Raw genomic sequence first — 22,321 nt, forward strand, 5'->3', positions numbered from 1 at the left:
ATCCATGAGCGAAGACGACGAGGAAGGAAGGGAGGGTAGGAGCACGAAAGTGCGGGATCTACGCGACGGGGCCTCCGCGCGTGATATAAATAATTTTACGCGGAATAAAATAAGATCGAGCCCGGGAATATAAAATTCGATATATAAAACAAAGAGGAGAGCGTGGAAAAACGAAGAAAGCGCGCAAAGAGTGAGAGAGAGAGAGAGAGAGGCGAGGGGGAGAGAGAGGAGAGCCGGAGAGAAGCGAGAATATCCGAGGCGCGCCGCGCTGCCATCGTCCCTCCGCGGCCACCCCCGCGCTCTCTCACCCCCTCCCAACCTCGCGTATAGCGGCAGCGACCCCCGAACGGGCTGCTCTCCTTCGCCTCAGTAGCGCCGGGCGTCTCGACGCGGCAGCACGTTGCGTTGGGGGTTTTGACATCGCGGGCTCCGATCGCGAATTCAGTGTAATATCCTCAATCTCACCCTTTCTCTCTCTCTCTCTCTCTATCTATCTCTTTCTCTCTCTTTCTCTTTCTCTCTCTGTTCGTCGAGTGTCTGTCTGTCTGTCTCTTTCTATTTCTCGTTTTCCATCCCCCGCCGCTAACCCCGCGCAGCCCTCATCAAGCATCTCGAGGGTTCACGGTGGGACCCGCCCACCCGCGCGCGAGTGACTTTCCTCTTTCTTTCCCTCTCCCCCCCACCTTCTCCCCCCCCCTCTCTTCGGCGTTGATTCCAACCCTCTCTTCTCTCTGTCGCGAAACAGCAGCATCGCGACGCGTGCAGTCGCGAAAGTTCGCAGGCGAGAAGGGGTTGATCGTCGTCGCGGACGACGTCCTTTTTCCGTGGCCCCTTTTTTTTCCCCGTTTCTCTCCTACTTCCGCGGTCTCGCCCACGGCTCCCCGGTAGCGCCCCGTTTGACCAGGGACCACGACGACGACGACGACGACGACGACGAGGACGAGGACGAGGACGAGGGAGACCTGTCGCCGTTATGGGGGAGGACCTGCCCTCCGGAGACGCCCGGCGCGGTTAGTTCCAGGTGGAACCGAGCGGGCTCTCCTCTCGCGAAGGCGTAGCGCCAGGTGTAGCGGCACTCGCAAGTGACACGGCAGTGGCGGTGGGTTTCCGTCCGTCCGTCCGTCCGTTCGTTCGGGATCGCGCGAGTGATCGTCGGGCGACCGAGACCGGTTTGTTTTCGTGCGCCCGGCAACGCACGGGACAGCGGCTCGCGGAGGCGCCGACACCGTGTGACACCGTGTGTGAGCGGCGAGGGTCTGTCCTCGGGGGGTGGTGCGTTTGGTGTGTGCTTTGGATCTCCGTGTGACTCCGTGTGCCTCTGTGTCGGATATATCTATCTATCTCTCTCCCTCTGTCGTGCGTTAACCCCCGGGTCTTCCCGAGTGTGTGATTAGAGGATTACGCGAAGAGGAGGTCCCCTCACCCGGAGGGGAGGGGTAGTGCGACACCGTTGTGCGTGACATTGTTGTTTCTCTCTCGAGCGGCCCGATCGAGGGAAGGATTTTAAGCGGCCGTCGTCGTCGAGTTATGGCCGTGATGGGGACGACGCTGGTATTTCGTCCGGACGGCGACGATCGCGGCGGAAGATCGCGCCGCTGGCACCCTCGGGCGAGCAGGGTGAGGAGCTGCGGCCGCCGATCGTCGTGGGGATCGCCCGGGATCAAGCGCGAATCGGCCGCGGCGAAGCGCGGTGCGGGTTCCGGAAAGTTTCTTCTGGTTGGCGCTGTCCTGGCCATACAGTTCGTCGGCGCGGCGGCGATATCCAGCAAGGGTGAGTCTCTCCCCTTTTTCTCCGCTCGTCGTTGCGAGCGTCTACTTGCGCGGCCGAAGGCTAAATCTCTTTCCGGTTGCGGCCGGGGTGAGTGCGCGCGTACTTGCTTCCCCCGAGTTGAAATTCAGCGGATAAGATGGCTCGAAGGAAACTGCGGAATATTGAGAACAAATAGCCCCGGGCCACGACACATCTCTCTCTTTCGCGCGCGCGCACGCTGGAAAATAGAAATGTAAATAAGGCGTCTTAATACCCGGAAGCTAGGAAGCCGCGACCCTAATTCGAAAGATCATCACTCGGCCTGAATAAATATAAAGCGCTGGCCTCCGAACGATAAAGAGAGAGAGGACTGTACTCGGAATACAAATTAGAGTTCTAAACTAAATTAATACGGTAAAATATTAACATATAGTAAACAAGTAGCAACGGTGATCGATGGAAAGAAGAGGCACGGGATGAATATCAAAGTTTTCAATTCTGTTACAACGAGAACGACCGCCGTTTCGGAAAAGTGTCCTTTTACCTTCTTACCGGCAGGACGTTACCGTAATGCCGCCTTCATTTAGCTTGCGTGCAAGTACACCCGAGTACGAAGACCGCGTTAGCAACTTCAACGCGGGGCAAGAATTTAGGAAGACTACTTACGGTGTCTTTGCGCTTGGTGGTCGCTCATCCACCGCTGTCGATACCCCGTAAGTCAACACCCGCGGACATGGACTTTCCGCCAACTTCGGCCGTTTCCTTCGGGCGCGAGGGTGAGACGTGTCCGTCGGCGAAATTACGCGGCCGTTCGATCCGCAGGATATTCCATTACGCGTCAGACACGCCGCGACGGCGGCGATTCGCTCATCTCGCCCTTCGAGCGATGAGTCTTCCCCTCCCCTTCCTTTCCCCTGTGCGCCGATTTCCGATTATCGTTCGGCGAGACGGCGCAGAGGGGCGGAGGCGGCGTACCGCAAGCCTCCCCTGAGTCGCGACCCACGTCTCGATTTCGTATTCGAGGTGACCGACCGCCGTAACTGCGTACGGGATTTAAGAGATCGCCCGAGTAATGCCGGGAGACGAAGATGCATACTAATGCAAGCGACGCGGGCGATGACTCGACCGGTTTTCTCTCATTCCGGAAGGGAATAGGCGCGATTCTCGCCTCTCGGCGCGTCGGGACGGCGGCGCGAGGGGATGAATTTTGCCGCGGATCGGCGCGGAAGGAATATCGCTTCTCCCTCCCTCGCATTTTTGCAGAATCGCAAATTTATAGATCGCGGGCGCGCCGATGAAACGAAGTTGCTGCGATTGGCGGTAATTTTTCGCGGCGCGGAGAAAATTTTGCGTGTTTCCGCCGTTCCGCCCTTTGAAGCGCGTTCGAATTACACATTTGATAAATATTTTTTCATTAATAACCCCGCGCGCGAACGTAGAAATTTTTTATTTATTTATTTCTTTATTAATATTGACGTATTACACCGGGGTAAAAAAAAAAAAGAGAGAGCTGCCGATAATAAAATTGCAACCGTATTTCGCGTACACTGTTTGAGCGCGCGATTGATAGTATCGCGTTATGTGATATATCGCGTGTACTCGAGATGAACTAAAAGACGTTAATGTAAATTTCCCCGGCGCGCGTCGTAATATCGCGCGCAAACAATTCTTGTGTGTGCTCGTCTCGAGTGGCTTGCATTATGTAAGAAAACGATATAGTTGTCTAATCGATATATACGCGGGGCTTAACACACGCGCGCACGCATATACGCACGCGTGGCACACGGGACGATAAACAATCGCGGGTGTACCGTCTCGCGATTGCCGATAGCGCCGCGGCGCGTTTCGCGATAGCTAAAAAGCCATTTCGAACGTTCCGCATATCGAACGTCCCGCCTGGAAATTATGCGGCAAACAATGGGAAACGTGGTTACACCTACCGCCCCGTTTATCGCGCGCGAGGTCTGAATATGAATCGCGTGTAAATTTCAGAAACCGTATTATTAAACCAAAGGTGTTTTATATGCGCGCTCGCGCGAGAGAGGAGCTCATTTCAAATATAAAGTAAAACGTCACGAGGCGCATACGCACCACGGCGCGGCTCTCGTGCTCGGGAAGGAAGACGCGGGGGGTTGTCCTCTCGCCGTTATCTCGCGGGGGGGAGGTTCTTCTACTTTCGCAACGCGCCCGTCGAAACACATCGGCGCGCCATGTCGTTATCGTTCGGCGTATCGTCCGGCGGGACCGACGTTGAATTAATTGAAAGCCGTCGCGCGTTGCGTCGGGCTTCGCGTACCGGAAGACGTCATTTTGATCTGGTTTTAATTAAACAACGGACGTCGCGTCTCTCACGATGGGGAAACAGAGAGAGAGAGAGAGAGGGGGGGGGGAGGAATGGAGAAACTGGATTCGCGCCGGTAACCGACGGACGGACGGGAAAAACATGGGGGGGACGGAGGAAAGAGACGACTTGACGAGAGAGCGGGAGCTCGTTCGATGATTGAGGGCAACGACGGAACGTTTAACGCGATTAAAAAAACGTCGCATGGCCGATCAAAGGCGTCCGCAACGATCGCTCGTGCCACGCGAAATCCATCGGCCGTCGTTGGTAAAAGGACGACGATCTCGCTACAATGTCGCTCTCGAAAAACGGCCGGTCGAACGTTCGCCGTGTATAAAAGTGCAACATGACTAACCGAGCGAAAGACGCTATCGACTAGAACGGGTCCGGAGTGAAGTTCACGCGCTTATTTCGCGGAAAGTAACACGTCTCTCGAGATGATTTATTTCTTCTAATAGAATAAAGTTGTAACGTCCGGTGTAACGAATAAAGTGCGGCGAATAAAAGAGTAATGTTTACTTTTTATGGTTTAATGTGAGATGTTTTGTGGAAATAGATCGGGAAAGTAAAAATCTACTTTGTATAAGATTGTTGATGTTAATATTGACAATGAATTTTTTCGGATAATTGGTATAAAGTAATCCATTCAGATCTGAATTTCTTTCTTAGAAATAGAAATGTCGTCTAATTATTTTCAAAGATTTAGAGGACATAAAAACGAAATGAGAAAAAATTGTGAATTCATTTTAATATGGCGAATTCAAGAAAAAAATATTATAATGTAACAAAATTGTTTATTATTGGCATGTTTCCTCGCATCTGGAAGTATCGATTAACAGCGTTTCTCCATGTGAATACTTATTTTTCCAATTATTAAAATGACAAGTTTGAAAATTACGCGCGTTCCCATACATATTTTTTCTAATTAAAATTTAAACAATTTTTTAAATAGTCCTATATATAGAACTAAACAATTTATTAATATCACCACATGATATTGATTGATATGTAGCACTAAACCCGAAAGGGTTAATTTAACTTTTTGCTACTCATATTTTATTTATATTAATTACTCTAGATTAAGGGTTTCTAAAATATAAATCGTGAGAGAGATCAATACAATATCTTTGAAAATTATTTACACTAATGTTAATCAAAACTATTATGAACAGAAATAGGAAATAAGCGTTTTCTTTACGTCCTACTAAATTATGTGATCAGAGGAAGATAAATAAATTTATAAAATTATATTCGACAGAAATTAAAAGTAAGAGTAAAATAATAATCAGTTTACTTTCTCTCCTTTTTTCTTGCTCATGTTCTCTAAAACTAGATTGAGGACAATTACATCGTTCAATAAAAAAATAGGTCGCAGTTCACACAAGTTTGGTAAAACCTTGTGCCAGAAGAAAATTCATCCATAAAATTAAGAATTCCTTTTACACCCTTTTCCTTTCTAAACTACAAGGTGTTAGAATAACCAATTTTAAGCAAAACTTTATTACATTGCATGTTTTTTTAGCTATCAAATTTTTTATAATAGTAATTTTACTAAAATTCAATTACAATTATATAAAAATTCGTCTACAGTATGGTTAATATTTAAAAGGTGTTAATGAATTTTCACATTTATTTTCTCTTCCACGTTGCATCGATTTCACGAATATAATAGAGTTTTATCCCCCGAAACTCGTCACCTAATTACAATCAGAAAACACCGGCACATTATCGTGGCTTCACGTGCCGACTGTAGTTCCGTCGAAATTACGCCAATGGATTAACGATACACTGCGTCAAACTGGATATTTGTACAAAGTTCGTCGGCCGATTATTATAACTAGTTTGCGCGTTTGAAATGTGGTGTGCTCACGCGTCGTTGAGTCGATGCCGCAATATGAACCGTGCAAATTGTCGCAGCGGAACGAAGATCAGTGGCAACTGAATTTATGGTAATGCTGCTTCATTAATGAAACTCAACGAAATGCACACAAATGATATTATATTGCGTTACGATTATATACTGTATATTGTAACGCAATATTATTTAGTCATATAAACTAAATTTTATAAATAATTCGTGCAGTTGTGTATATTATTATTGTGTATGTTACATCGGATAAACTTCGTAAATTGACGTGTTTCACTACTTACGTACATGTGATTATCAATTTTTGTGGGGAAAAAAATATCTTCGTTATTGAAATAAAAATCGACAATATTTTATATACGAATGACACTTGGAAAATTGCTGAAGCAATATTGCTGTTACTTTCTTTATTAAGTGGGAGTAAATTAAATGCTATATATAAAAAGAATCCATTATAGATGGATGCTTTAATTCATTTCGATATATAAGCTGAGCTAACGACTTGGTTAACAGTGTAACGTAATTTAATAATATGTAAAATAAACGTTAGTTTAAATAACTCATTGTCAGTTGGTCGAACGTTTTGGCTCGGCTGCCAGATATTTTTATCAATTACAAAAAAAAAAATAGTCATGCGCTGTCAGAAGAATTAAGATCAAGCACTTTTTGCTTATTAAATCCAAAAGATCATACAAAAGTCCAAAGGGTAGGGATGCAATAAAAAAGCACACCTTCAAATTTATTCGATGTCAAAATAAAAAATGGTTTATTAAATTTCTTTTATTCTACGTTTAGTTTCATGTAATCTCTCAGGAATGCGCACGGATTTATGAATAAACTTGATATGCGTATAGTGTTTCACGATATATTTCGCGACTCGTGGTTCTACCTCGTGACACCGCGCGATCACCTTCCGCAATGAATCAGAGGCCTCGCACCGGCGTTACCCTCCGAAAGGGTGAAGACCGTGCGAGAAGACACCCCCGAATTACCGGCGTACAAGCGCGTATTCACACGGTGGCACAGCTTTCGCGGGCCGCCAAGCGCGTCATTAAAATTAACATCGCGTAGCGTTTGTAGGGCGGAGGAGAGAATCCGAGGGACGAGCGGAGAGCCGAATATCGCGAGCGAGCGGAGCAAGCGCGGCGAGATTTCCGCGCGAGTGTACGAGCGTTATCTGTACAGGAGTCACGTAGCGCGTACGGGGGGTAACCTTTCTTATCCCACGCGAGGGAAGCGATATGTGTGATTCGCCCGTGCTTCGTAAGGCTGGAATTATACGTGGACGTTTTATCAATTTTCATCCGCGGAACATTGTCCGCGCTAACGTCCGTCGCCGTGGAAAACCCTCCGCTTTGAAAACTACCCTCGATAGCGGGGATCTTTGACTCTGGGAAGGAACAGTCAAAGTACGCGACGGTTCTCGATCGAAGAATTTTATCGAGAAATTTCAGACGAACGGATAGAAAATTAAATTCTGCGATGATAAGTCGAATATTAAATCGATAATTAATATAAAAGATATTGGAAGAGATGCTCGTTAACGTCAATATATTGTTAAGTTGTCCGTCAATTTGAATTGTGATATTACAGCTTTAAGCAAGGATTGCGTTTCAAAATGGCGCAGTTTGTATGGAGATTGTAAAAATTTACCTAAGAAACTGTTATTTAGGCACCAAGGACTGCATGAAGTTTTTGAGAAATGACACCTTCTCTCATTTTTTGTATTAAATTAAGTATCATGGGCTATCGAATCAACGCAAGGTTTAAATACTATTATATAATTATATATTGTCTAAAATTTTCAATTTCGATTTGTAATAGGGTCACCTTCGGTGAATATAAAAATATTAACAAAATATTAACATGTAACAATAATTTGTAAATGCGAATACTATAATATTTTAATTGAAAGCGATGATTTGAGATTGAAATTTGGCAATTTAATTTCGAATACACGTCACAACGTTTAAAAAGTTATTATTTCAAGAGGCTCCAGAATTCTAAGATGATTATAATTAATTTTAGCGATTAACTCAAGATTCTTGATCGATTCCCTAATTGAAAGGAAAGTGTTGTAATTCTGAAAACAAGCCCGAATTGAGAGCAATTTTCTCATCTGTTTAGCTACTTCGGTGGTATCAATTCTTGTATTAAATTTTGCGCTTTAATTAATACATATAGGTTTAGGTTTCTATTAATTAATACTGTCTCTCACGTATATAAGCGGAATTTCATTTCGAAAAGTACTCGGTAGCTGTCATCAAAATTATGTTGAGTATTTTAGGATTTCCATTTAATTTAATTTATTGCGTACTTACAAAATGCAAACTACACCGAACGTGTGTGTGTGCGTGCGTGCGTGCGAGTGTGTACACATATGTCCACCATAACTTTTATATTTCACGTCACCCGCAGACGCGGCGGAGTTCGCGTGTCAGCGTTGCCGGCGAGAGAAGAGGCGTTCGCGGCGGCGGCGGCGGCGGCGGCGGTGGCTCTAAAATTTTGGCGGACAACGTGGATGCGGTCGCGCGCATCGAGTTTCCTCTGTCTATAACGTTAAGAGCTGTTCGACGGTGGTACGCGGCGAGGACGCGTACATCGATAATGCCTGATAGCGTGCGGCGGAGAGTTTCACGGAGCTGAAACGCGATATGATCGAGTGAGTGGTCCGACGGTGGTCTCCGGTGGCCACCGTCGCCGCCGCCGCGTCTCTACGAGGTATTTTTATGGAAAATTTATTAGCCCGCGGACATCAGATTGCATCCACGTCGCGAAACTATAAATTAAACGCCGTCCCGTAGCGCGACTGTGTGTGTGTGTGTGTGTGTGAGCGCGCGCGTGCGGTGTAATCGCATGTCGCGACCGGAATAAAGTGGATTGCATTGCGAAATTCTCGAAAATTATTGGCGAAGTTTCTTTGGGAAATATAAAACGTGCGAGCGAGACGACGCGACGTTGCTCTAAATCTAATCGAAGCGGAACGAACATTCTTTTACATGGATAATGTAATCGTGGTCGTCTCGTTTTTTTATTATACACCTGCCCCGCTGCCACGGCGAACCGGTAACGTAAGCGCGCTTCGCGCTCCGCGTTGTAACTTTTAACTCACCGTATGTATAAATCTAAAAAAGAAAAGGGACGCGCGATACTTTTAACTCGTATAATATCATGTTTTATGCAAATGTTTATTATCATTGTGCCGCGTGTTGTTTTAACGGTTTCACGTTCGTAACCGACGTCACCAACGTCATTCGCGTTACTCGAACGTTACATTTATGCAAAAAGGCGCATCCGCGATTTGCATAAAACGGCGGCGTTGCTTTGGCGTCGCCGTCTGTTAAAAATTCGTGATACGCGTCTGTTTTACAATTGAAAGGTATCCCGAAAGCCACTTCGCTCTAATAATACTCGCCCCGATTAAAATGCGATCGGTTATCTGTGAAAATTTTTTGCTAAAAAAAAAAAGAGAGATCACACGACGTAAAACTGAAAGTTCGCGTATATGAAAGAAAAATGAGAACCTTTGTCGTAGCGCAGTGTCCGAATTTAGCCGTCATGGCCCGTGATAGAGCGCCGTAATTCACGCTCTATTATATCTCTGCAAAATATATATATATCGTTCTGTACGTCGCACGATTCGCTCGGGAAACGCGGAGAGTCTCGTTGCAATCCCTCCCCGCCCTCCCTCTCGTCGGGTGGTCCGTGCGACTCACAATATGTTGCCGTTAATATTGCAAACGCGCCGGACGAGACAATGGGGTGGAGTGTTTACAGTTTCGCGCGGCGTTCACGCCGCGCTCGCCTCGGCCCCGGCAGTCAGTGGTACGATCGCAGTTTGCTCAGACGGCAGGCTGCTTCTCCTCCGTTCTACACGGTACAAAGTGACTCGCTAGGATTACACAGGAGATTAAGACGCACCCAAGGCGCGCGCGGCGCTTGTACCACGTTACCAGAGGAGAGAGAGAGAGAGAGAGAGAGAGAGAGAGAGAGAGAGAGAGAGAGAGAGAGAGAGAGAGAGAGAGCACAGTCTCCGCAGAGTCTCTTAGCGGCAGGCAAACGGACTTAAACGCGACGAAATTATTTCCGTCACGTCGGAGACACCGGATATTGCGAGAGAGAGAAAGGCGCGTTACGTACATCACGATCGAACGAGTCGCGGCAGCCGTAATGAACTTTGCAATAATCGACTTATCTTTTCGCGTTATCCTTGGGCGCGCGCACCGTGCGATCCGATTACTCCGGCCTTACAGCGAGGGAAATGGTAGAAGTGTAAATTACATATCTCGGCAGATTGTTAGCTCGGAAATATTTTACGTGTCGGAAACGTAACCGTGGATATTAGAATTAAGACTGTTAAACTGAAACCTTAGTTCTTTCAGCGGGTTTGCTAGAGCATATAGCAATTTAGCTAAATGCAAATCCGAAAATTAATTTTATTATTTAATTCTATTATAATATCAAAAGTAATTATTTATATTCTCACGCACAAGCTATTGTCAAAATTGTGTGCAATATTGCTCGTCGTGCTCGAGTTGTTTTATTATTATTTTTTATATGTGATTCAAAATCGTATATTTTTATTTTAATGTTACACGGAAAGAATTAATAGCCATCTAAAAATAATAGTGCTAGTAAATCTTAAAGATGCTGTTATCTTCTATTTAATATTTTTTTCCTTTTAACTTAAATTTCTTATTGATTATAATGAGGATTTAATTTTTCTCGATGAAATTGTACAAAATTCTCTTCATATAAGCAAATTTATTATTTACGCCTGACGTCTAATATTTATGTAATCTTAATAATATTTAGTATCTCGAGAATAAAGATATTTTTAAAACAAAAATGTTTCTGCCATGTATTTCTCTAATGGAAATAATTGCAACAAAAATACATACACTTTAAACTCTGAAGGGAATATTATAGAATAATTACAGAATACAATTTAATCGGAGTTAAATTATAGTTAAATACACAGCCGGTGTTGCGAGATATCGCGTTAATAATATTCGCGGTCTCGGAATAGCGGAATAGGATACGCACAGGCTGAACAATGTAGGTACGTACATATTCGTACGCCATCCCGCCGCGCCAATTAAATTGGAATTTACCTCATCCCCCGAACAGACGTTCTCTTTCATCACGAAAGTACAATATGATCGCGCCACTTCGCAATTTCGTATTCTTAACAACCGCTATTGAAGGCAAACTGTTATATCGGATTACGTGCACAGATGCATCCCGTGCGTTGCCTCGCTTAAATAAGTTCTCGATTTATATACGCGAACTTGTCCGACATCTCTCTCTCTCTCTCTCTCTCTTTCTCTCTCGTGCTTTCGTCATCGTCACCTGCGTCTTCGGGCCGTAGCGATACACGGGAGAGAAGTTCACCTCGTTTCCAGAAACCCGGAAAATTACGTCGATACGTAATTTCCACCGGTCCTCAGCGGCCGGGCGATATTTTCTTGCGGTACTATTCGGGAAGAGTTCGTTAACGGTTACGGGCGATCGGGTCTACTCGTTCTACTTGCGACGTCGTTAGCTGATTGAACCGGGAGCTAACTAACGGACCGCGGCGGCACTCGTTAAAAAGTTACCGGACGCAAATATCAGATAGACCTCCGCCCCGGCGCGAGAAGTCGTCCGCTGTCGATTCGAATGGGAATCCGAACTGGCATATGCATAATTTGAATTAAATCCGTGGACTGCATCATCGCCATTTAGATAATTAATAGACTCGGTCGTATCTTTTTGCTCCGCGAGATCAATGCTAGGAAGTGCCAGCGCTCTCTTTAATCTGGATTATCGAATTTCGTGTGATAATAAACAGGATTAAATATTGCACGTGTATCGTCCAATCTAGTTATCCAATTAATCTTCTAGGTATTAATTCAGACGATTTCTCTGCGTGAATTAATTATTGATCGACCTGTTAATTAATCGCGATTGATTTCCAAACGAATTTTCTGGTGGATTTATTATCTAATCTTCTGATTCCGTAGTTAATTTTTCAGACGACCTCTCTATCCGAGCACTTGATTGAACTGAATAATTTTCTGGCTATATGTGTTCAGTTCAAATCAATTGTTACATTTTCTTATTAATTTACGAGAGGGATAATTGAGATACGAGACGGACTATATTAAATCATTTTAAATAACGCGACGTTATTTTCTCTCACTAAAGCATTTAACAACTTCGATTTATTGCGGACCGCAACGTCCACCTGGAAATTATCAGCGGTGCAGAATGCACGGCGGTTAAACAAGACTTAAAATAAACCGGCGACTGCGAGCAGCGTAACTCCCGCGTTTGAAATACCGATTAATCACGATTGGCTTATCCGCTTTAATTGCGCACAAACGGATCGTGAAGAGTCATGAACGTCCGCACGTTCTAATGTAAACGGCATTAATATTCGTCACACAAAGTGGATACGATCGGAGGGAGGGGGAAGGGGGGAGGATTCCGCGATGTACGCTGATCGGTTGTCATTGTTCCACGGATTCAAGGTGTAACGTGTATGTGTGTGTGTGTGTGTGTACGCGCACGTGTGAGTGCACGCGCGGCCTGTTTACGCTAAAACCAGTAGGGTGCTCGTGTGCCGCAGATAGCATCCAGAAACACATTACCCCGTTGACATTTGTACGTGTACTCGCCCGCCTATCCGACTATCCCGACTATGAATTTATTTATACGCTCGTGAAATTGCCCCGAGCGTTCTCCCCCCGCAATTCGCACGTTCATATGTGTGTTTGTGGCGCGATCTCGCCGAGGGTTCGTGTAGGGCACGTCCACAGGGCATGTCGTTACCTCCATTCCAGTCACGGACTGCCCGGTGTTCTTCTATCAAAAGCGCGCGCCCTATGCGTGCGTAAGCCGAGGCGATTAACTGGCCATTATGTTGCCTAATAATCCTCGACCTCGTAAAACAAATTGCATGTACCTTCTCTTTCAAAGTTCTTTTATGTTTCTTTAAGACATTAAGAAAAATAAGTATCGAAAGAAGGCAACGCAGGGGTATTCGTAGATTTCGCAGTGGCAGTTACGTAATATCTGAATTATTACAATGAATAATTAAGTCGGATTAAAAAAAATATTATGTTGTATTATAGAAATTAGATAAGATTATTGTTACTTTGCATGCACATCATTATTACTTAATCTATTTAAAGAATTATAAATATTTTACAATGTCTCTTTATACAATAATATATAATTATGTACAACATTTATCTTCAAATGGCTATGCATTTAATGTTATACAAGGTGACTTAAGAGTATTGGACTGATGAAATATCTCGAAAGCAAGACAGAAAAATATTTCATATAAAAGTTGTAAAGTTTTAACAAATGCAACAACGATATCCATGATTTTGAGCGCAAGTATGGAGGAGCTCTCAAAGTCAACTTAAAAATTTTTAATGGAAACCTTCACTTTTTATTCAATAACCTGTAACTGATGCCAAGACTTTTTCAAACTATTAATGAAATTTTTTCTTGTTAAATACTTTTTGAGATATAAGTTAACATAGTTAATATAGTTCAAACATCGCCAGCATTATTCAAGATACAGCTCCGTCGGATTTACATCTCTTGTGTTTGTGTGTGTGTGTGCGTGAGTAAATGTATAAGCAGAGATAAGAGTTCCATGGTTCGTCACTCCTATTTAACGACTTTAAACCTTTACATACTTAATAATATCATGCTATATGATAAAATTCAAACAAGATATTGTTACTTTGTACATTGCTTGGCGTTTTAATCTATTAAAATAAAATGATAAAATTCAACATATTTTAAAATCGTCGATATTTAATTGTACAGTTTATTATAAAAGTAATGAAACATATTTTATTGCGCCAAATACTTGAAGCAGAGAAAAGTCACATGAAATTTTTCGAAATACAAAGTTGTCTTACGGCCACCATAATTTTCAGGATAAATTTTACATAAGGAAATTTTCTTCGCATATATTTTTTACTAAAAGAAAACTTATCGGGCATCATCGAAAAAAATTTGCCAAGTACCGTCTCTGCCTCTAAGCCTTATCGCTTATCGCTTCGTGACATTGATGTGTACAAAAATCACAACGGACGTTACTCGCTCTCTCATCTGGCGACGATGTTAGGGTTCGTTTCGTTCCTTGAAATTCGAAATGTACCTGTCGAACGCAGGCGATGACATTGCCTACCCAGACTAATATTGAATAACATAGCCGATTAGACACCGACGCGAACAACGGCGGAAGGACACGGCGGGGGGTCTCGCGCCCCCTTCTCGCCCAGAGCCGCCGCTGTACGCGCGAAACGAGATTAACCCGCGACACATGTAAACCCTCAAAGCACACGGGGGCGGCCCCGTCTGCGGTATATGCAAATTCATTCGCGGTAACAGCCAGCCAGCCAGCCCTTTTCCTACGGTTCATTGTTCTGCTTTACCGGGCGCTTTCAGCTGAAACAAGATTCGAAACCGGCCGGTGGGAGAAGAAGAGGGGGTTGACGCCCATTCCGCTCCCACCCCGAGGGGGCGGCTGCACCCCGGAATTCTCGTCCCGCGACCGCGGCGCGAAATATTTAAAACGAATATTTAAAGCGACCCGGCCGAGGGGAGATATTTCTGCGACAATTCGACGGGCACAGACGGCAGCCGGAGTTAAATTCGTCCGAGACGCGAAGATCATGTACAATTAATTCAGTATCAAAAAATTATGCAGTAATGTAGTAAATGTGCACCGAATATAATATATTGAGCGATATTTCGAGAACTCTATGGTCTGCATATCGATGGTATCACATTTAGGGGTAGAAGAATTTTTTTCACTGACACCTTTCGCTCTATTTTTATTGACGATAATGATAGGATCTCTAGTTAGGATTGCAGTTGCTGATCGATGTATTGGTAATTGACCTCGTTCTATAATTGTCCTTTTGTTATAAGTTATTGAGTAAGGGAATTTTAATTGACAAGATCGGACGGATGTATGTCGATGTGCCTCAAAATAAAACGTTTACCTTAATATTATACCTTGCCGCATTGATTTAACATGCGGTGTCGCATTGCTATTGTATGTTTGACGATCAAAATAATCTGAAGTTAATAAACTCTTCTGTTTCAAGGTGGTTAATCTTCGTTAATTGTCCAGCGTGTTTTTGAGGAAAAAAACTTAAATCGACCAAATTTTTAAATTTGATTAAACCTGAATTGAAGGAATTTAAAAATCAAGTTGGAAAACTTAGTCAAATCAGCAACGACTTTTCTCAGTATAAATTATGTCCGGGTGGGAAAAAAGTTAAATATGCGCCCTTATATCGGGCATCGAAGATATATCGAGCGATATTTGCATGCGCGTTGTCCGAGAGGGTGCCGATTCAACAAGTAGTCAAAGGGGGAAGGCATTCGCCTTAATCCGCGAACAACTCAACGGAGGTTCGACCTCCGGAAGACTTTATCGAATAATCACCGCGCGTCAATAAAGAGGCCCGTATTAGCATCCAGCGGATGAGATTAACGATGGAAAATTAGAGTCAACCGCGAGGCGATTATTCCAGGTTGAGCGACTGCGCCTTTAATTGCGAGCCGCGGGCGAGCCGAAGAAGAACGGAGCGCGGCGGGTTTCCCGCTTTCCCCGATAATAGAGATTTATTTCGCGCGCGGCACGTCAGAGCGAATTGTCCCGAAATAAAGACGCATTGCCCGAGATGAAATCTCTTTTTGCGGCTCTCGCGCCGTTCCTAGAACGACGCTGATAAATAAAAAAGGTTGCAATAGGTGACCGCTCGGACGTCGATTCGGAATAGATTGAACTTTTGCTCGCTTCGACGACATTCGAGACACTTATTTTTAAAAAAGAGAGAGAACCATTCCGAACGATATTTTTGTAAAACATTCCAAGTAAGAGCTACTTCGTCCAACAATTGTGATTCTCGTCCTTTTTGAACAACTCCTCCAACTCTGTATCACAATGCGATGTGAATTACTCTAATTTGCGGTAGTGCAATAATAAAAACGGGAAGAGGAGAGAGAAAGAGACGGATGTTTGGCTCCCCGAAGACAACGGGGACTCGTGTCACTCGTGTGACAAATGATAAGTGTGGCCGTGCTATCAGCCGGCGAGCGTCTTAAATTCTTAAAGAGGAGAAAGGCCGCGCGAGCCCGGCAAAAATAACCCGGAGATCAAGCGACAATGCCCGATAAAAGTGGAGTATCACGGGGGACGTATCACGTATGCGGGATGCCGCGTCCGGGACATTTTTCCCATCCCCTCCCCCTCACCTCCTCCTCTTTCCTCTTCCTCTCTCTTTTTTCCCTTTTATTCTAGATATACGACTCGCCGGCGGTTACGCCACCCGGGACTCTTAGGGCGCAGGGTTCACCGGGGAATCGCGAGAACGAGTTCTCTCTCGGCCGGGGCCGAGAAGGAGAGAAAAAAAAACTGGGGAGAAAACGTACATACGTTACGTCGCGTCGCGTCCCAGATCTCGAAATAGCTCGACGACCCTCCACGCCGAGGTTAGAGAACTGCCACTCGTCCGCGAAAGTACGAAACGGTAATACAGGGTGTTCCGCGTGCCTTCCCTTATTTACGAATTCTCGACTTGGAGTAGCCTCTTTTCCAGACTTTCCGTAACAAGGGTATTAATAACGCCCGTGATAAAAAAAATCACTTTAATCCTATCGGAGAAGATTACTCGAAATTCCTGGAACAATTCGTCAAAAAGTTCGATAGGTCGAATCCTCGAGTAAAAGTCTCGTTCACTTGCTCGTCACACAAACTTTCCTACGAACAATACTAATTTCGCCGAGAAGGAGAGCGTGTTCCGGGTAAAGTATCGCGTGTCGAGACAGCGTATACCGCAAAGAGCAGGCATAGCTAGACGAGCATCATCGCTCTATTTACGTCCGCCGCGTCGTATGACACACAACCAAACGTATACGAAGGCAAACTAGTTTCCGCGTGAGCTCGCGCGAAACTCTGCGAAGTGCAGAATTGTTGACGCGAAAGACATCTCGTCTTCGTGGCAGCAATCATAAAACGCATCTGCGACTGTGCAAGCCGATCACGGAGATCGAGCCGATCTGTTTGAGCGTACGTGATGAGGAGGCCCGGGGGAGGAGGATGGGGGGGGGAGGGAAACCCCCGGAGAGACTCGCTAAAACGAGCCGCGCTGGATGTAGAGGAGTCGCCGTAACTTCATCCACGCGGTGGTTCCAGCCCGAGGTAGATGAGGGGCCGCCTCTTCACCACCATCCGGACGATTCATCCCACCCGCGCCGATGTGAAAGCCCCGCATAATTCTCCGTTGGCACACACACACACATACACAGGCTAACGTCGCGTTCCGCGCGGGCTAAGTCAATTACGGTAGCGGCGCGTATATGGAGGAAGATGAAGAAGAGAAGAAGCGCGGAAGACGAGATGGAGAGCGCGCGCGCGCGCGCCGAGATTTTCACGCTTCTACCTTCTTCCCTCTTCCCTCCCCCCCCGGGCGATTCGACCTTCCCTCGCGGGAGGGAAACTTTATTTCCGCTCGTCGATCGCGTTTGTGCGCGGGGAATACCCCGTTAGCGAGGTCTGTCGATTACACTTGAACTGCGCGCGTTGATCGGAAATCAAAGTTTTTGCCCTCCCCCGGGGAGGGAAGGGTGGGAGAGAAGGAACTACTCTGGTGACTGAGAACGTCGCGAGTTTCACGGCGAACTCCGGAATTTTTCTCGTAAAGAACATACTTTCGTCAGTTGCGCCACCGGCGAGATCCGACACCCTTGTCGTACCGGAGTGCGTTCAAAGGGCAACGCGCGGAGTTTTGATACACCCTTTCGCGGAAAAGGGAGAGATTAGTCGCAGTTGATTGCGCAAATCCGTGCGCGATAGATAAATTTTAATTGTATGCAAGTAATTTTTTTTTTACATAGGAAAGAAGAATATTCTGGTTTTGATAATATCTTTAGTTTCAAAACGGAAATATTGAAATGAGATTATATTGCGTTAAATCAAAAAGACTTTTTTGAATGAGGATTTATTTTAAAATTTTATATAGTTTAATCGAGAAAATGATATTCTTGTTATTTAAGAATAATTTTCTCTAGTGATTATAATTTTCTCTAATGATTATAATTTTCTTAGAATAAAATTATCGAAACAATTATGTTATATTTTTGAAATAACATTACTTGAAATAAGATTTCAGACAATATTTTGAAATTCAAGATTTTCAAATTCTTTTAAAAAGATCATATATTGTTGCTTATATATGAAACGCATAATTTGAATACATAAGTTCCAATTTGGGAGTAATTTTTTTTCCGCGTACAGCTATTTCCCTTTTTTTCTCGTGCGTGAACAAAGGATTACAATTTAATTCCCTCCTCCCCTCCCCTAAAACATAAATCTTTCCTTTCCCTCACGGGTATCCAAATAACGCGAGTGCGCGGCTGTAAAATAAAATTAAAAGATCACACTCTCTTTTGAGGGTTAATCGACCGTATTCCCTGTGTTCTCGCGTTATCCGTCGCCGAGCTTTTAATTCCAGTCGGACACGCCCTCCGGTGGCGAAAGGGTTGAGGTGGCTCCCTCCCCTTAGGTGGTGATAGGCTCGACAGGCACGCGAGCGTGTTGAGCACACGAGGGCTTCCAGAAAATGTTTACTTTGCGCTTTTCGTTTTTCGGATAAGGATACAAACGGCTTTTCAATGCCATCATCTTTTGTGTGGGAATGGCGCGCGCGTGTATGTGTGTGTGTGTGTGTTTTTTACGGTTCGATAAATTTCAGCGGCGCGCACCGGGCTGTGTACAGACAACGTATGTAGACCGAGGGCATAACAATGTCATCAATGTCTTCTGGTCGACGGGGCTTTTCTCGCGCGGCGGCTAAATTGTGTAACGTTAAAGGGGTAAGAGGGCCTCGAGGCGAACACACACGTGAAATCTTATCGCGCGCACCGACGTCGGTATCGTGGCGCTTTTGTCTCCTTCGTCGCGCGGTCTCGTATTTTCGAAAATACCCGAACCAAAATGGAAACGTTCCGACACAATTTACATTTATATTTCATATAATTGTTCACGACGAAATTGATCGTGTCGCGTGTCTGCAGCGAAATGCAGATTAACCCCCATCCCCCTTTTTTTCTCCGGGGTGGCTTTAATCTCCAAATTAAATCGTGCGTAGCTACGTAATTGATTTTACATGCACGGGCAAGCACGGAGGATCCCGACCGACCGGCGATGGGAGACGCCGTATTTTAGCGTCGTAGAAAAAAAAAAGGAAAAACTGGCTACATTATTTCTTCCGTTCGCCGTTCCAGGACACCGTGTATCCTTATCTCCTCCGCGCTGAAATACGAAAACGAGGTGACACACCTTGGAGCGAGAATTCTTCTCTCATCTTCCGCGCAGATACGACCGCGATTTCTCTTCATTTTTGGAGTTACACACACACACATTATTTACCTGCACTTTATCACCATTTCCGCCGGCCCCTGGTGGTCACCATAACACGGCCGCTGTTTTATCTCCCGTTTCCCTCACCACGCTGTTCCACGTTCCTTCGCCGCCAACTTTGCCTTCGCGTCACACATATGCAACCCCCGGCCGGCGACAGTTCCGCTTTACGCTTGAATCCCTTACAAGTCTTGTCTGTCATATTTAGGAAATATTTTTGTGGAAGGCGAGTAGATAAGAAATATTTGCCTCATAGATGATCTAATACCGAAGATAAATTTGAAAATACGCTGCGTGCATATAGATAAATTATTCTCGGGAACAGCAATTCTTTGCTGTTCAAGAAATTACTCAATTTCTTGATAATAGTTTTAAAACACATTCATCATTTATTTAAAACAAGTAACATGTGTACACAAAAAATATACACTCGAATAAAAATTTATTATAAATATTAGTATATCATATATCCTAATAATTTAAAATTTTAAATTTGATTTGTTTATCATTCTGACATTTGAAATTTTTCTGTGCATGCGTTATTTAAAAATCTTTCTGTTGTCACGCATAATTAACAGTGTAAAAATTGAAAATGTAAAAAAAGGAGAATTGATTTCGGATTTGCTACAAGTATCTTCTATCAATAAAAACAATGAAATATATAATTAAGTCGTTCATGCACGCAAGTAAAATACTTCTACCGCACGAATCGAAGGATCTAATTATGCAGTTGCCGTTAATATTCGTCGCAACAATTTCGCAAACATGTCGCGATAACTTGCCGGCGTTCAAGTTGCACATATAGGTAAGTTCTATGCGACGGTGCGTCATTTCGCGGTGCGTACACAGAAAAGAAAGTATTCTCAAATTGAAACTTATGTATTCAAATTAACGCGTTTCATGTATAAGCAACAATATATGATCTTTTTAGAAGAATTTGAAAATCATGAATTTGAAAATATTGCAATCTTATTTCAAGTATTATTTCAATAATATAACATAATTGTTTTGATAATTTTATTCTAAGAAAATTTTAATTTTTGATTTGAACACGTAGTATTTTTCTATCCAACATTTTGTCCTTTCTATTTAAGAAAATTATTTTTAAATAACAAGAATATTATTTTCTTAATTAAACTATGTAAAATTTTAAAAATAAATCTTTATTCAAGTAAATCTTTTTGATTTAACGCAATATAATCTCATTTCAAGATTTCCGTTTTAAAGATATTGTCAAAACTAGCAATTCTTTTTTTCTGCGTAGTTTTCATTTGCAGCCGCGTATCCTTGCGACGTCGCGGATATCCCTTGTGACGTTCCGAGGCTTTTGGCGGAACCGAAATTCAAAATTAAATGATTAATTCCCGGCGACGGGCCGTGCGGAGACGGGAACGCTCGGGATACCTTACGGCGGCTCCGGCAAGTTGCCTGTGGGCCTTGTACTCCGTCCCGGAGTACAAAGGGGATTGGGTATTTGGCCGGTAGTAGTCACGTGACGGGCCGCAGAAGGAAACGGCGTGCGTGTCCTTACCAGGGTTGTTCCCCGTGGAATTAATGGTCGGCTCGGAGGGTTACGGAAAGCATTATTCCGGCGGAAAGGCGACGAGGCAAGAAATTATGGTTCCGCGTTCATCGGGGTCGACGAGGGATCGTATCACTCCCGGCCGTCGGCGGCGGGGCGAGAGGGGGGGGGAGCGAGGGGGGCGTCTGGTTTATTGGGGATTACGACGGGGATATTGGAACATATGCTTTCTGCCTTACGTTCGCGGGGAGCCTTCGGTGAAAGCTATCGACTGCTTGATCGTCCGGAAAATATGAGAATGGCCTTAGTGTCCGTTCGCCGCTCTCTCTCTCTCTCTCTCTCTCTCTCTCTCTTTTTCTTGCGTATAACGGCGCCCGAGAAGATGACGGGGGTGGGGGGAGAGTTTAATTGTGACAAATCTGTTCCGTGTGACCGGTAGGCAAAAAACTCCGGCGAAAGAATCTGTTAATCGCATCATCTCCCGCGTCGTCGCCACACAGGAGGCGGAAACTCGCGCGGAATACGTCTCCAATCAAAACCTCGTTTGTCAATTAGCCCGTAAAATAAACTTCTTTTCAGGAGAGAGAATTTTATTCCTGCCCCTCCCGCCCCCTCTCCCCCGGTTACCAAGATATCCAAACGTGGGAAATTAAAAGTCGCCTAAACGAAGTTGCGGATCCCGCGTGCGATTTTCCCGCAGTCGACAGAAAAAGAGAAACTCGCGACCGATCGCGAACTCATCGCGGATATGGAGCTGTCAAACGTCGCGTTAAACCGACGATACCCGCGCGCCCGGTACAACGTTCCGGAATAATTTGATCGCGGCCCAACAGCCACGGGATTCATATCCATGTCTCGAACCCTCTCTCTCTCTCTCTTTCTCTCTCGGAACATGATGGGATCGGGCGTGCTACGTACTTGCGAAACGTTCCATATCCGCGATACGTCCCACGATGAGCGCGATGGCCGTCGAAAGACACGAACGTGTGCCCCGGGTGCGATTTGCTGACTGGCTTCCCTCCCGGCCGGTCGGTGCAGACGAAGTTAATCGGCCCCGAGATAAGGGATGACGCCTCACTTCCGCGGTAATTAGGTTGTGCGGTTCAGCAACAATGGTGATAGAGCGCGATAACGAGCGGCCCCGACGTGCCCGCGGAAATGCGCCGGCGAAATGCCGGATTTATTGTTGCGACATTCTCCGAACGACGATTCTCTCTCCTCTCTCTCTCTCTCTCTCTCTTTCCTCGGCTCTGCGAGGGAATTCTTGATGATGCTCGCGCGAATGTTTCGGGCGCGGCAGAACTTTTGCGTATAATTAATTCAGCCTCCAATTAAAATTTCCAAGTTGCGCGATCGATCTGTGGTTTGGTTAACTTTTTACAACAAATTATATAATA

The 22,321-nt window shown here is 44.8% G+C and overlaps 1 protein-coding gene across 1 annotated transcript in view; it reads left to right on the forward strand.

Annotated features, from left to right (window-relative positions):
• The first annotated feature begins 350 nt into the window (after positions 1 to 350).
• Positions 351 to 22,321, forward strand: part of LOC105833168 — a 448,328-nt gene continuing 426,357 nt past the window's right edge. The window contains exon 1 of the mRNA XM_036290955.1: positions 351 to 1,771. Within this exon, the coding sequence (XP_036146848.1) occupies positions 1,528 to 1,771 (244 nt within the window). The 5' untranslated portion in view covers positions 351 to 1,527. The remainder of the gene's footprint in view (positions 1,772 to 22,321) is intronic.

Source organism: Monomorium pharaonis, chromosome 8, assembly GCF_013373865.1.
Source record: "Monomorium pharaonis isolate MP-MQ-018 chromosome 8, ASM1337386v2, whole genome shotgun sequence".
Lineage (NCBI taxonomy): Eukaryota > Metazoa > Arthropoda > Insecta > Hymenoptera > Formicidae > Monomorium > Monomorium pharaonis.